At 40.1% G+C, this 16,524-nt stretch overlaps 1 protein-coding gene across 10 annotated transcripts in view; it reads right to left on the reverse strand.

The window, feature by feature from the left end:
- Nucleotides 1-1,787: 1,787 nt before the first annotated feature.
- The window catches only part of LAMA2 (laminin subunit alpha 2), a 376,159-nt gene continuing 361,422 nt past the window's right edge, over nucleotides 1,788-16,524 (reverse strand). For 7 of the 10 annotated variants that reach the window (XM_074580763.1, XM_074580760.1, XM_074580758.1 and 4 more), the window contains 8 exons: nucleotides 16,379-16,438; nucleotides 13,813-13,925; nucleotides 12,083-12,272; nucleotides 9,521-9,676; nucleotides 5,894-6,047; nucleotides 5,411-5,541; nucleotides 4,566-4,788; nucleotides 1,788-2,042 (listed from right to left, as the gene is read on the reverse strand). In XM_074580763.1, coding sequence (XP_074436864.1) covers nucleotides 1,885-2,042; nucleotides 4,566-4,788; nucleotides 5,411-5,541; nucleotides 5,894-6,047; nucleotides 9,521-9,676; nucleotides 12,083-12,272; nucleotides 13,813-13,925; nucleotides 16,379-16,438 — 1,185 coding nt within the window. In that variant the 3' untranslated portion in view covers nucleotides 1,788-1,884. The remainder of the gene's footprint in view (nucleotides 2,043-4,565; nucleotides 4,789-5,410; nucleotides 5,542-5,893; nucleotides 6,048-9,520; nucleotides 9,677-12,082; nucleotides 12,273-13,812; nucleotides 13,926-16,378; nucleotides 16,439-16,524) is intronic. The other 3 variants (XM_074580762.1, XM_074580756.1, XM_074580755.1) reach the window with 1 other exon arrangement.

The raw sequence follows: 16,524 nt of genomic DNA on the forward strand, positions 1-16,524 counted from the left end.
CTTAGCACTTTGAATGTGCGTAACATGGCACAGCCATTAACTGTTTGTTAACATTGAAGGGCCGGGGCAAGTGAAAAGGCGCCTGCTTGCTCAAGTCAATGACTTCAGAGCTTCACTGCAGCAAAGCGTTTTTCTCCAGGTGCATATGATGACTGTTAGACTCCCCAAGTCGTTAGAGTGGCAGTACACATAAATTTATCACCATCTCTTTAATGTAGTTTTCCCAGTGTCAAGGTGGGTTTTTTTTCCATGGCAGTTTAGAGAAACGTTGTATGCCAGAGAGGCCTTTTGTAAAATGCAAAGCACTCCGGCAGGAGGGCTCTCTGGCAGCACAAATTTTGCCGCGAGCCTTTTTTTCAGTCATGTCAGAAATTCTGAAAATGTGTATTGAAGGCTCACGGTGGGCAGGAAAAAAAATTAAAACTCCAACTTTTTCTTTTAATTGCATGGTTGCGCTACCTTACTGATAGGGTTTTTTTTTCTGATGTTTTTCTCTTTGTGCAGTATATGTTCTGCACGTCCAGGCACAACCTTTGCAAAAGCAGAGTTTAACAGCTTGAAAGAATCCATAGGAAAGATAATAGACACGTCAGTGATGATTGCATAGTCCTCTAAAACACACAAAGCACTGAGGAAAATCACCAGGATTTGGCATTTTTAGTGAGAATCCAGGAAGCAACTTTCCTCTCCCCGTCTACGTTTAAACTGCTATCCACAGAGCACTCTCAATTCTGATTTAAGGAAGATCTGGGGTGGCTTCTCCAGTCAGAATTCTTCACAAACTGACAGCATCAACCAGAAGCAGTAAAGTCTAACTTTGGAAGCTGCTTTTACCTTAAGGATTTAATTAAATAGATGACAGTAGAGCTTAGCAACATGTGCCATCCTAATAATCTCTGGGATTCCCCTGTTTCACCTCCATTCTGCTCCAATGCAAGAGTGTCAGATTTCATCTTCCTTCAGAAACTTGGCCTGTAAATTTTGCGATGTGTAACTAACTTCAGTGATGTCATGTGTAGCTGGAGAGAGGGGCAGTATCAAACTTTATTTATGAAGAATCATCAAAAAAAATAATTTCCAGGTAAGTGACAGGACTTGGAAGATGCAGTCTGTAAGGGAAGGAGTAGAACCAACATCAAACAACATAACCTCTGTTAAAAGCCAGTACTGCTCAAATGATACAGGAGAGATTTTAGGTGCAAGATATTTTCTTCAATAATCCCAGACAAATCGAACAAGCAGTAATATTTTCCTTCCCTGCACTTGGTTCCACGGCTATAGCATGACATACAATTTTGAATTTACCAGTGAACTTTTCATGGGAAATACTATAGTCAGAAATTTTTTCTACAAGCTCTTGGGAGTGATCAAGGCAAACTTCTTTGAAGCAAGGTAGCGTGCCTGTTTCTAATGAAGGACAGAGGTGTGCACACACACAAGTGCACTGTATTTAGAATGGTAAAGGAACATGAGTTTACAGATCTACCTCACCAGAAGTATTTAGGGAGCATTTCAGGGAGTTGGACTCGATGATCCTTATACGTCCCTTCCAACTTGAGATATTCTATGATTCTAAGTTCTGTAGTAAAGGAACACCCTGCATAATACGTGATCCCACTCAGCAATTGAATGATGAAACATTTCCATTTCAAGCTATCAGGAAAGAGACAGCTAAAAATTATTGCTCTACTCCCTTAATGAAGGGGGTTCGGGGAAAGGATTTGTTCTTGCCTTCTTGGGAGTTACCTTGAAATAGCCATTTGAAAATACCACAAACACTACTTAAATACTTGCATAAAGACATTTTATTATGAATGCAATGTATATATAGATTTGTTTTTTCTTTCTTAATCTGAGGTGCTTATATAAACAGCTGAATGACAGTTAGTTTGCAGGGCATGACAGTGGTTGAACACCCTTCAGCTCCAAAGCTTTGCTGAAGTTAATCTCTTGAGGTTTAGCAGTACCCTTGGTGAGCTTCAGAAACCGAATACATCCTTTAAAACGGATATTAGTGGTCAGCCCAAACTGGGTCACGCCATCTGAAGGAGAGGAAAAAAAGGCAAAAAGAATTATGTTAGTTTGAGTTGATACTTTGTTTGCTCTTTGAGAGTCCTGCAGGAGTATAGATGTCCCCAGCTATGTATTATTATGTTTTATTTGCTGTGTATCTTCTTTATTCCAAAAATGACAAACATTATGAGTGAACGTGATAAATGCTTATGTTAGCGGTAACAACCCAGTCTTCTTTCCTTTTTTCCTCCTAGCATGACAGTGGCAGCATCTGAACACATTTGAACTGCCCTTGTAAACCATGTAACTCAGTTACGTGACATAAAGGAAATCAAGGACAATGGCCAAATAGCAGCTTGCCAGTTACAAATGGTGTAGGAAGCATACATGCTAGTCCTGCTGACCTCCACCTCCTCAAGCTATTTATCCACAGAATAACAGAAGGAAAAAAAAGCCAAAATGGGTGCAATTCTCAACCCTAACATCATGAGAAAGTCAGTTCCTCAGTATGGACTTCAGCTGTCATTTGAGGTTTTGAGAGTTTTCAAGCATTCTGATTTGTATTTTTTCTTGCTAACAGTAAAGCCAGGGATTTGAGTACATCTCTTCCACTAAAGGAGGGAACTATTCTAGTGTGACCAGATGATAGAAGTGAAGGCTGGTCTGACCGGGAAGATGGAAATATTTCTCTCAACTGCTTGAAATTCATGGCCCAACTTGTTTCTCAGTGTTCTTCCAAGTGAAAAAGTGGCTACAGGGATGCACTTTGATACAAATCTATGTGACTGATAAAGTAAGGGTTGCAGAAATAACTTTACGCCTGTAGAGGACTGACTGGCCACAGCAATATGCCGTTTCACAAAGGATGAGATGGTTGAATCCATCTGTCCCTCCTTGCACAGAGAAGGGTGATAGTAGGAGATGAGTAATGGCTTTTATGGGTAGCCAGAAATTTATATCCTTGCCCACGCTCTGGTGGCGAAAAGTTTCTCTGCATAGGAAATTCTCCACCAGCTAATTCCAGCTGGTTTACAACTGTTCTGCACTGTTTAGGCAGCCAGGAGAAGCCTCAAGGGGACTGGAAAATGCAAACGCTTACTAATTTTACAAAATCCCATGACACCGTATTTTAAATTTGTGATGAGGCTAAGTATTGGGACTGTTAAAACAAATCTTGGATGAGCTAGACTAGACAGCAAGAGAAGCGTGAGCTGTTTAAATGTGCATGCAATTTTATTAAATAATTCCATAACTTGCCATGTGGCTGAACTCAGGAATATCACTTCAACATGACGTAAGCGTAGGCTTGTTTTGTACAGATTGCAGTGTTACTTCCATTTGTTTCTCCTGCTATGTTCAGTCCAGAACGAGACAGTAACTAATTCCATCTGCAGTGTTTCTTTAGTGCTGGCTCCTATGCTCTAATCCTGTTTTGTTATAAAAAGGCTGCTACAAAGCTGTTTTCCTTCTGGCACAAAGTTATTGGTCCTTATCGATAGTCACTGTGACTGAAGTATAACTCTCATAGCTCAGCATCAAAACATTCCGGAGCTTGAGAGAGAAGGCTTCTTGGATGCACTGTTATCACGCATTAGAATGGGGGGGGGGGAAACAACTTCCAGAAAATCATTTAGGAATTAAGAGGCATCTTGCATTTGACCTCAGTATGCACTGCAGCAGGCACATACTGCAAACATACTCAGCTTTTTTATTTTGCAAACTAGAGAGAAACTTTATTACAAATGCAACAACACTGGCCCTTTGCAAACATCTGAACTGTGTTCTCAGAAAGGAAGCTGCTATTAGATAAACTTGTTGATTGTCTACGAACAGATGAATACTAGCATTCACCATCAGCTTAGGGAAGATGAAGCTAGCTGCAGAGCTCAGTCCAGTTCTGGAGCCTGATCAATTACCTCTGAACGAAGCAAGTTCTCCTGAGGACTTCCAGAACAGCAAATAGGAAACTTGTTTTGTTTTGGTTTTTTTTCCTTTACAAACCACCAGACCACGTGCAAAGACATTCATCAGAAAGAGATGGTGTCCTCTCACCTCTCTGTGCAAGCTGTGGTCCACATGTCCACCTGTGGTCCTCAGGTTTTACAGGCTGATTTCCACAGACAGTGCCCTGCCCCAGCAAGGGCATATATGCACTCTTTAGTTAAAGTTAAATCTGACATTCTTAAGTTACATTTAAAACTGCCAAATGCTGTAACTAGTGAAACATAAACATTTCTTTTTAGTAACAGCCTAACAGTTAAGAGGAAGGCTCTGTGTGTGTGTGGGCAACAGACGGCAGAACATCTGCCTGCTCCTCTGTAACAGCACCTACCTTTGAGACGGGGCAGGGGGATCTGTGGGAGTCCCTGGCTGCTGCAGAACTTCTTGTTCTGAAACGCAGCTGGATGCAGAAACAAGCACCCATGCCAACTGATGCAACCTCGGACAGTCTTACCCATCATCTTTAGCGTACTAGTTTCTAATTGCATTTAAGATATTACCAAGGCAGTGTTGCTAGAACGTAAAGCATCATCTGTGTGTCAAATGCTCACCAGGATATCCTCCGACATAGACAGGGTCGTTGGTGTCTGCTGAGGTGGAGGCCCTGTTTGGGCTGTTGCCATCCACCTGTCTGCCATCCACAGTCAGCTCTAAACGGTGTTTGATCTTGTTTGCAAGAACCTTGTGCCACTGTCCGTCACACAAGCTGCCTGGTGCATCGGGCTCATAGATAGCAGAGAATCGGCCTGCACCATTGTCAACGTGAAACATCACCTGGAAAGCGTGACAGGGAAGTTCTCAAAACGGTTCTATAGTTATTTTTTTGTTTGTTTCTTTCTTTCTTTTGTTTATTTAAAGTCAACATGTTCTGACTGCCCACACTAAAGCTCTAATTTAATACCAGACTCTACGTGGATTGCTGTCCTTCTGGGATCTGGGTTATGTCACTGAGAGAAAACACTAGTGGAAATATGCAAAATTTTTGTATACATTGTCATTTTTCCATTTTTTTTGTCTTAGTTTTGAGGTGTTTCACACCCCCACCCCAAGATCTTTATAGTGATAGATTACTGACTGGTTTTCCAGACTGTGAAGGAAAAGAAAGATACACACAAGAAACTAGTATTATTAATGACAAAGCCTTTCCTCAAAACTTTTCATATTCTCACTAATTTAAGTCCTGATTTTGCAGTTTTAGGAAACTCAAGTGTTATAGAATCTTTTAAAATATCTTTGTAAAAGTGCAAGGCCCTCTTGAAGTGGCAAGTGCTGCATGGAAGGAGAGCCCTGATGTTGACTGAGACACCTTGAGACTGGTATTGTAAACTTGCATTTAAACTACCTCTGCTTTCTAAAAGCAGTCTCTATAAAGAGCAAAAAATGCTTCACTATTCACCTTTCCGTCAACTAACTCGATGCCCAGCCCATCCATTTTTTGGCTGCTGACTCCTAGGAGAACACCATTCATTCGTGTTGTACGGAATTCAAATTCCACGAGCAGGTCTGTTCCCACTTTGTATGCACCAACTTGGAGAGAAAAAAGGAAGCATAATAAAGTGAAGAAAAGCATTTTGATACATTATTCCTAATAATCACACAAAGTGTGTTGCCAGTTATGCAAGATAACTAACTCAGCATCATTAATGCACTCCATTTCACATGAAATCATGTAAGTAACTGTTATGGTGGCTGTGAGACCTTGTGAAAAGCCATATAGTCTACCCCTAGGCAAGATAATTAAAAATGATGAGTGAGAGTTTCAAATATTGGTCTCACTTTGCCTCCAGCCAACGGGAGTTAGGTAGCACTGTGTGTTTTTGAAAGCAGCATCTCCTCTTTCTCTATTCATTGCAATACCAGCAGAATTGCTGTTCGTTACCTGTTTTGGCAAAGCCTGTTCCATCGAAGTATGTTCCTTTCTGTGCAGTGACAAAGCATTTTCCAACATTGAAGCTGGAAGTTGGATTATCCAGGTCAACAGGTGACTCTGTCATTTTAAAACTTCTGATGCAGCCGTCGATGCTATAGGTGACCTGCAGTCAGTATTTCAACCAAAATGTGTAACTGTGCAAAGCAGGCTAAAATACTCAGAATAAAGGCCTAAAGTAAGTCATGAAAAAGTATCCTTCCTCTGCTTCTCTGCTGGATTTATGGAGCTGAATAAAACTTGAATTTTACATGGCTAATCCTTAATATCTGATTGTAATTGGAATCTAATCTCAGTTGTACTGAGGATGAATTACATTACTTTTCAGGGATGTGATCTGAGTCACATCTATTTGGCTTAATGGAGGGAACATAAAATAATATACTGCATAATGAAACATAGCAAATTACATCAGCAATGCAGGAATTTAATGGCCTATACTTTACCTTTTTAATTGACTAGGTTATGGGGTTTGCGAGTAGATGAAGATACTGGATATAGTTCTTTGGGCTGCTGGTAATTTTACTAGGGCTTTTTTTTTTTTTCCCCTCCTTTAATCACTTTACTATGGGCCTAATGTTGCATGGTAAGACAGAGCTAATGCAGGTAGACAGCTACTAAAATGAACAAAGCCCCTGCGTAAGGGTTGTTGACTGTACATAGTTCTCCATATAATAACCGTAGGTAGGTCTGGTGACCACGGTGACAAGGGCCACTCTGTTGGCCAGAGAGGCAGGTGGAGGTGTGGGATGTGCTCGGGTGTAGGGAGGCTCCTGTGCAGGAGGGAGCACGTTACTGCGACTCCGAGCGGGTGGTATGTGCGCACTGAAGCTGGTGGTGAAGGAAATGTGATCCTGCCTGGGGCAGGAGCGTGGGGCTGCCTGGGCTACACCCCGAGTTGCCCCAGGGCTCATCTCTGTGATTAGCACATCCCAGTGGGACCTCTGGGAGCCACTGGCATCTCCCCCAAAGCTCTCCCTCCCTTTCCTCTCTGAGGTGTGCAGAAGCTGCATTTTGTTTCTCGGCTTTAGGCAAAGGCTTTGATCTTTGACTTATAGTTAGGAAAATTTATCCCTAATATCAGTGGGAGAGAGGAAAATGATAAACTTGTACTTTGAGGAAGAAAAGGAAGACGTAAGAGGAAGCAATGCAGGAGGAAGGAGGAAAATAAAAATCAGCATACAGAATACAGCATAGAAATATGTACAAATACAGAAAGGAGAAAGGCACACCCGCAGAAAGAAGTCTTGACTCTTGCACCCTACCTCCTCTAATAATATCCCGACTAGTAATTTGAAAGAATTTCCAAAGAATTTCTTTCCTTGTACATCAAAGCTGAATGTACTGTGTAATTATATAGCTTATTACTGCTAAATACATCTGTACAAAATTTTCATGAGAACTTGTGCAATATCAGTGAATAATTTCAGTTCTGAGCTGAGCAATGCTTTCTGTCTTCATAAATAGACCTTTTTCTAGTTTCTAAGTGAAAGTCATCTCCAGATCAATAACTTTTGTTACCAAAAAAGAAAAAACACCACAAAAGAAAACAAATCTTGCCACCTTCACTGTGAGAATAAATCATAGCAATGCAAGATTTGTAGACAACTCAACAACATTCTCTAACTTTAAAACTTCACCTTCCCTGTGGAAAAGCAAATCTGGTAATGCTTTAGGATGGTAACTGGCAATATAACATCTTTTGCTGTAAGCAGAGTTTGGAGTGCTTAAAATGTGACATCTGCTGAAGCCAAACAAGTAGGTATCAGTCTTCTGCACTGAACAGGATGCCAGACCACCTACGGTTACGTGTTAGATTAGTGTCTAAAAAGGGTGATGTGTGTTTAGCAGAAAGCCCTAAGATAATACATGCTTTCAACTCACTTTGCTTCATGAAGCCTACAACACAACACTCTTAATACATCAAGTGGTGTATTTTACTGAGAATGATTGAAAGGCGAGCACTGGTTTTTACCTTATGTGAATGACATTTGAAGTTACAACTTCATTTAAATCCCAAAGCACATAAGACTGCCAGGATCTGACACGGCTGTTATTGCCCGACTGAGCCATTTATCTGTACGGGTTCCCTCCATTACTTCTGACAAGGAGCAGTAGGTAAGGATTTAGTATTGCCTTTCTCCCTAGATTAGTATTTGTAAATTGCAGATGTATTTCAAAGAGCATAATTTGATAGTATTAGGAGTTATATTTTGTGGGCAGTTAAGTACAGCTTTTGTTTTTCAGTGCCTCAGATCTGGTTTGGTAAAGCCAAATGATCATTAGATTTGCCTCAAGTCGGGCTTTCTGCACAATTCAAAATGTGCTGAGAAATATGATTTTACAGATCAGTTTTCTCTATGGAATATGACTCTCAGATTTAGAGTGGTAACTCTTTCTCTTCATTGCCCATCCATGAATTATTATAGTGACTTGTTTAAGCAGGATCTAGGAATTCCTTTTCTGTAATTATTTTGTCCACCCCAACTGGTGGACTCTTGCCTGTCTATAGACTAGTATTTGCCATTCCATAATCATTTTACTACAATGGTATTTACTCATGTGCACTTTCTTTGAGAGTCTGGTTTGTTTCCTTGCATGAATCTGTACTTTTGCCTCCTCTTTGCCGATTCTGTATAACCACCCAGAATGAGCCTAGACATAGCTGCTACTGACATTCCAGTCATTTGCGGTGTGCTGCACTATATGCCTCATTTGTTGCTTTTTATAAGTAAATTCACTCAAGTTCTGGTTTCTGCTTTGAAAGACCCCTCTGCACAGAGAGAAAAATAATGCAGGGAAGAGTTTTTCTCCAATTCTGATATTGGCATATCCTGGCGGGTGGGAGGGCAGCAGGAAAGTGAGGTGACTGACACGGAGTTGTGTGGATAGATGCAATAAATGGCCTGAGTGAGGGAATACAGTGTTCCTAGTTAATTATGCAAAGTTTAGACCAAAATAATATTCACCTCTCTGGGCTGTCTGGTTATGAGGGTATGTTCTGTGCCAGCATGGAAGCTGGGCATTTAGACCGAAACAGTGACAAATTGATATATGCATATTTGATTTGGAAACAGGAAGAGGACAACAGAGTTTTCATGGCCTTACTTCAAAATACATTCTCGCCTAGTTTAATAATAACAACACAAAACCAATTACTACAGTAAGCAGCTGTACTACTGGGTACTTTGTCCACGGTAATTTTGGCTTCTACTGCTTCTCTTAGGAGACACTTTCACTGTTCATTAGCACTTAATAGCTAGATGAATTACAGCCAAGAGAAAGGACAAGTAGTATTCAGAACCTTAAACTCTAGCTGTGCAGTGACCCAAGCGGATGTAAGTGTACGGATCTTTCTACTTTTCCATAACAGTAACTAACTCAGCTATTTCTCATTCTTTTCATTAACTGGGTTCTGAGTCAGATCTTTCCACTGAAAGAACGTAGTCTACCTCCAGTAGGATTCATAATATTAATATTCTTGGGTAGTCTTGGGGAAAAGCAAAACAAAACAGACGACACTGGTACCAATCGAGACATATTTAAGGACTGTAGGGTAATTTAATTGAACTTGCTTACCGGGCCAATTCTTCTAGTTGTGTAGTTAATGGGCAATCCTCCAACATACAGCATTCCTACAACATCCAATATATCAGCCTTCTTGGGGCTAACAGTTCTGTTTGAAACATCATCTACTATAAGGTTTCCTTCTTGCTTGGTTCGAATGACTTTAATCTAAAAAGACACACAAATGCAATACAATTACAGATAGTTTTCTGACAACAAAGCGTTTCCAGATTGTAACTAGCTTTATAGTCCAAAATATATAACAATACAGGAGAAAGTAGTAGGAGTAGCTAAGAGAAGTACCGTGGCAGCAACTGTGGATGATGTTCATGGAACAGAGCTCCAGCACAAGGTCTTATGCAAACATATGACTGCCTTTTAATTAGCTCTAGGTCAGGAGGCATCATGACTATTATTTATCAGAATTACTGAAAGGGCTTGGGGTTCCTTTACTATCAGAGGCATGCTACAATATCGTTTTTCCTGGAATCAAGTAGCAATTTTAAATACTGAGAATAGTAAATGCTGAATATTAATGGCACTGGTGGCAAATCTTTACTGCAGCACATGTTTGCAGACAATATTGAGTTTATGATTCCACTAGTTTGGACGTGCCTCAGATCATAGTTCATGCTAGAGTAAATATAATACCAACTATGTTCTGTTAGTGTTACGGCTTTTGTTCAGACAAATGGGCTGTGAATCGCATGGAGGAAATGCAATTGCTGAAGAGTTGAGGAAATTCTACCCCAACCACCATAGGCCAGTTTCTTTCCAAAGGTTTATACTGAAATCTCTACAAATCAGTATAATGATGGGTCTGTATAAAAAAGGGATAAATGTAAAATGCAACAGGCACATTGGCAGATTTCTAAACAGCACAGTGGTTAGTTCACCAGGCTAGCAAAGACAGAGCTACGGCATTTTTTTTGGCTTTTCCTTAACATGGCTGCTCCTGCTTCAGTGTGGCAGCACATCTGTCACGCAACGGGAGTGACTGAGCACTGACAAGGGGTGGACTGAAGGCGAGGGACTGAACTTGGTGTTTATAGGCAACTGTAAATTTGAGATGGGCGATTACGCCCTGGGCAGAAGGAGGGTTTGGTGACTGAGACTTGAGCTGGCAATAGACAGTCTTACAGAGGACCTAAAGAGACAGCAGCAGCATGATGTGGCTTCTGTAGGTCTGATGGACATGTTTCAACCTAAACCATTTCAAATGGAGAAAAGGTTCTCACTAAAAGGATTATTTTAAGGACAACCCCTTGCTTTCTTAAAAACAACCTCTTGTATTAAAGAGGTTACCCTTTTCCTCCTCCCAAAATAGACTTCCTTGTCCTTTTTGGAAACTGCAACTGGATTTTGTCTCCATTCTCTCCTACAAAAATGGCATCTACAACAAGGGTCCCTCTCTCGCAGAGTGCCAAGCCGCATGCCCAAAGAGCATAGTCTTGCGTTAAGAATATATGCTTCAGTTTGTTCTCTTAGAATATAGAGAAAATGGCTAAAAGGGCAAAAAATATTTCTTTCTTCTTTATCTATAGAGTGTTTAGCAGAAAGGGGCCATGGTCCACTGCCAGTGCTCCTAGGCATTATGTAAAACAGATAAATATGACTACAATTTTATTTTTTCCCCTTGTGAAATACCTTGATTTTTTTAGAGACTCACTATCATCAAAAAATTAATGAATAAAAATCCAGTGAAAATAAAATTCCTGTGGAACAGGATGGGAATGAAGCAAAGAGGGACTAAGTATGACTGCAAAGAGGGTTTGGTAAGAGCAACTGAAGCATAACAGAAAACTCAATGAGTTTTCTTCTCATTTGGTGATAGAGATGTGGATGGTGAGTTTCCAAATATCTGTCCAAAATATAATGTCTCTTATAGTACATATCTTGAATACATGGTTACGTATATTCTTTTCTTCTGTGTCTTTATTGGTGCCCTCAAGCATGTTACCTAATGAATGTACTATGTGTCTGTTGTCCTTGGCCCAGTAAATACTAAACTTCATGGTTGTGATATTACTCTTTCACTTACCACCCGGAAGCCACAGGCATTTTATATAAATGCTTCCTCTCATAAAGTCACAGAAAGGGCTCCCAAATACATCCATGAATATCATATTTATTCCCTAATGAATTGAATTAACAATGTAGGAAAGATTTACTGAAGTCTTTTTTTTTTCCTTTTCTTTGTTCTTAGCATTATGGCTTAACAGTGACATTAACAAAGAAACAACTGGCTTTAATGATGTATTCAATCCAATGAGCTGATACTCACCTGAGTGGCAAGATGGAACATTTTCTGCAGTTCTTTACCATACATGGGACTTACTCTAAGTATGTTCAGAATGAAGGGCAGTTTTCAAAGAAGATCAGCATGAACTTTTTTGTTAGTAGAATACGTACCACGTACTCAACAGTGTATCCGAAAGCACAAATTTTGCAGACTACAGAAATGCCTAGTTGTAAGGTTTAGCTTGTATAGACTACATTTTGCAAATATCTTAAGGCAAAACAAAGCTCACTCTTAGCATTACAAAGAATAATTTAGCATAGTGACTATTCTACCTTGTGCCACCGGCCATCATTTATTTTGTTGGAAATCATTGTGTTGGTGTCTCCACTCCCCAGATCATAGCTGAAGTAAGGCAGACCATTCTTTAGCTGGACTGTAGCAAAATCAGCATGGTTGATGCGGGCCATATAAAACATCAAGCCAGAATCAGCCGTTGTTCGGACTTCAAATTCAATTGTAAGTCTGAAAATCAAACAAACAAGAAAACAGAAACAAATGAAAAGATAGTCAGGGTCACACAGCAGACAAATTTATCTGCTTTACCTGTTTGTGTTTCTCTAACAAAACTTTACATTTAGTGGTCCATTTATTTGTCCACCAGGGTTTAAGAAAAATAATTTGGCTATATGCAAACTTTATTTCACACATATCTGATCCCTCATATGTGGGTGTTCATCAGTCCCTTTCCTGTGGAAATACAAAAGTGCAACCTTGGCACAGAATTTCAAGACACAGTTCTCAGCTGCAGCTGTAGTTGCTAGAAAAGCCCAGCACTTGTAAAATTCCAGCAGTGTTATCTGTCATCCACACACGTAATGCTCACTAAGAGGGGCGAACTGTAGTGACAGCTGGCAAATGTTGAGTTTCTAATGAGTTGTATCGCCTGAAGACAGGTTGCAAAACTTTTAAAGATGCAGAGAGAAGAGTTTACGATCAGGATATAAAACACTTATTCTGATTTCTCCCAACTGAAAATGGGAGCGTATCTCGTCGGAGGTCTGCTATCCTGTGAAAAACACTGGACCCTTGGACAGAATGGTAATGTCAAAAACCTCCCTCCAGCAAAGAACCTGGGAAGAAATGATTTAGATTATCTAGAAGCTAAGGTTGTACTGGCAGCACATCACTAACCTAGCTGCAAAGTCAGTACCTGAAAGTAGCTGATAATAGAAACATGAAAAATCATTGCATGAAAATGATCAAGCCAGGATTCTTATTTGAAAAGAAGACAGGCAGGACTGCAGGATTACATATTTCTTTTAATTAATCTCCTAGTTTTCTAAAATTAGCATATGTGAAAATATGCAGTACAGCATCTTCATAAGTAAAAATAGGTGTGATGCTGGCGTACGTGTAAACTACAAGGCAGCAAAAACATTTAGTGGTGTGTGAGATGGCACGTTTTTTAATGATGACATGCCTTCAGAGCAAAAATGAACAATTTACAAGTTATAGCTTCACAAGTCCACTGAAAAAAGATGTATTTTTATAAGTAGCTCTGTGAATTCCTTTGTATATCAACATGTATATGTATATATTGTTATACTTCGGGAGAGCAATGTCATTTTGCCTGTTTAGTGTGCAAGCTTCATCTTAACTATTGGAGGAAATGCGGAAAAAAGGTTTGCTTATTACAAGAAATTATCAAGTTACTGAACTGAGAAACTTTCTTCTGAAAAAGCAACCTATGAACTCAGTTGCATGACCTGGTTCCATTCTTCTGTTTGTTTGTCTGCAAATCAGTCTGGGATCTGTGTGCGCCCAAACCTTTACAAACAAAGAGGTAAACTGCTTTTGTGAGAGCTACTTAGGTGGGCACTTCATTACCTAGATTTCATGCTTTAATGCTTGTTATGTTTGCTTAATGAAATGAATTAGCCATGGGACGTGATCTTTTTCAGATTACGCCCATAATTTTGTGAGGTGCTTTTGAGAATATTAGAAGGGGCATTTTATTTTGACATTACTCCATCAAAACTCATTGCTGAAAAAAGCAATATACCTGTTTTTCACTTTGGTGTCGTCAAACGCAACTGCAATGTGGCTGTTTCTTGAAAGACCAAATTGCTTGCCACCTTCCAAAATGGCGGGTTCTGTGTCAGCGGCACAGGAGTCCTGCAAAATATACAGCAATCAGACAAACTTCCTAATTTCTATCTATCTGTCTCAGCTGCACACATGCTGGAAGTCTTCCAAGCGCTCAGAAGTTAGAATATTCCACCTAGTCCGCACACTGGCCCTGCAGTTTTCCAGCGTGTTGATGTCTCATCACACCAGCTAAAGTTATAAACCAGTATGACAGGAACTTGCTGTAAAGGCAGAGCTCAGTAAGCTGGTTGTAAAAGCAAATAAAAGTAATCTATGAACATTGCTGCTTTCATGCCACCAGTGGATGTTTACAAGAGTCTTAAGTGATTTCCAGGCAGCCCAGTGTACTCTTAGCACACATAACTGAGTTTTACACAGTAGGATGCCCTCTTACAGAAATGAAGCAAGACTTAAGTTCTAAAGGGATGCTCTGCTGTCGACTTGCAATCTAGCCACCTTAAAAATAATGAGTTAAAAGTAGTTTCAGATCCTGCACCTATCAATGAGTCCCCCATTTTACTACTTTGTATTGTTTTACAATTGTATTCTTTGCTTAATGTGCTGTTGTCTCCCCTGTTGCTGTTGAAAGGCCTCCACAAACAATAAGGGAAGCCAAATAACTGATGGATAGAAGTAGCAACTCTTAAACTCCCTGAGCTGTCTAATGCAGACACATTACCCGGGGGGTAAAGAAAGAAACTCCTCCCTGTCTGTTCCACTTTTATTAATCTTAAAGTGGTGCAACAATGAAAGGTAAAATATCTTCTGCCCGGTATAATTTTCTCTTTTTAATTTCACCAGGTCTTTTAATCTCTAGCCCTAAAGCTCTTGTATAGGGGTGCCTGGGGCAATGAGAGACCATGGTAATTACCAGCCCCTGCTCATGTCTAGCTTTTGCCTCCCACTGAGAGTATTGTGAAGAAACTACTCAAAGGATCTAACACAACACAATATCAGGACAATACCGCTGGGAAAAAAAACAAACTTTGATAGCTGCCAGCTCTGTTTTTAAGCACTGTGTCTGATATCATTTTGGATTTGTGACAGTCTCTTATTTGAGCCCTGACTCAGCAAGGGCCTGCAAAGCACAAGGTGCAGTGCTCTGCCGACAAAGATCCCTTTCTGTGAAACATTTTGAAAATGCCATGAGTGACTCATCAGGCACTGAGATTTCAGCCACAAAGAGGACATTTCTTTCCCCCTTTCACTTAGTTTTTCAGTGGTGTTACATTTTTTGCCTTCAGGTGTCACACACACACAAAAAAAATCTTCACAACAGTATAGAGCACTTCTAAAAATGACTTTTCCACAATGAATGCGGTGGTTTGAATATGAGTAGAACACCATGCATTATGACAAGTACACCAATGTGCAATGGAGGGAAAAAATGGGGAAAACTCAGCAGACCAAAGCAAACTATGAATGTGTGACAGCAGTCTTCCAGTGATCATCAAATAAAAAAAAAAACCCAACATATTCCCATAATGCTGGGTAAAGTTTCTAATTATTTTAAGCTTTACAGGTTTATCTAGAAGCTTAACAACTATGTTAATAACAATACTGTGTATACGATACTTTCAATAGCATTTGGGCCTGCTAAAATTTGAAGATAGGGACTAATTATGGTACTAGACCTACAGGAAAGACTTGGAAAATACACTAACACACACTTTTCTGTGGCACGCTTTTACATATTAGATGGTAAAAGGACATATTCTGACAGTAAATCCTAGGCAGGTTTGTTAGTACAGGGTCTGACCCCGACACTTTAGCTGCTCCCCAGCATCATCAGACAGGGCAGTTTTTCTTCATCCCAGGAGGAGGACTGTAAGTAAGGAAGGGCAGGGAGTCGGGGAGAGTACTAGACACAATGGTGATGGTTGGAATCATAGCAAGCTTTACGGATAAATACTGACCAATATTAATCAACATTCATTAGATTGATGTGGAAATTTCAGTAAAAGGAAAAAAGTTAACAGGGCACACTTCAAAAACTTTGAGGTTTTATTCCAAGTCTCTCTCTGCTTTCACTTTATCTAAGGACAGACGGCTTTACAGCCTTCACGAGACAGTGAACTAGGCATGGATTATATGCCTATATTAAAATATCCTGGCTTTGTTTTTTCTGTAATGGCCTTAAGGTATTCTAGGTTTAAACATGGCTGCTTAATAATCTCCCATATTACCTGAGAGCCCCAAGACTGAACTCTTCAGCTGCACTTAACACTTGAGTCTTGTCAGATGTCAGGGACTTGACCGGAAGGTCAAGGTCAAGAAGTTAAGCATGTATCACAGTGGAAATGAAGAACAGAAAAGCCCACTAGTGGACTGTCACACATTCTCTACAAACAATGCTGTATTAGTAATTATAAAGCAAGTAATTAGGGGAAAAAGGCAGCACCACTGAAACAGTCCCCACAGCTCATCGAATAGTGTTAATAAAACAATGAAGTAATGCATGGAGAAATGGTGGAAGATACCGTCATGGAGTCAAATGCAGAAGTAATGCTGGCGCTCTTCATTTCAGCGGCAAGCGAATCCTGAGAAGCAGTGAATAACATGAGGCAGAAGCAGCAGTTACCCAATGTTGAGAAACATTTTGGCGTCCGTAGCAAGCAGCAGCAGC

The sequence above is a fragment of the Larus michahellis genome, chromosome 3 (assembly GCF_964199755.1).
Source record: "Larus michahellis chromosome 3, bLarMic1.1, whole genome shotgun sequence".
Taxonomy (NCBI): Eukaryota; Metazoa; Chordata; class Aves; order Charadriiformes; family Laridae; genus Larus; species Larus michahellis.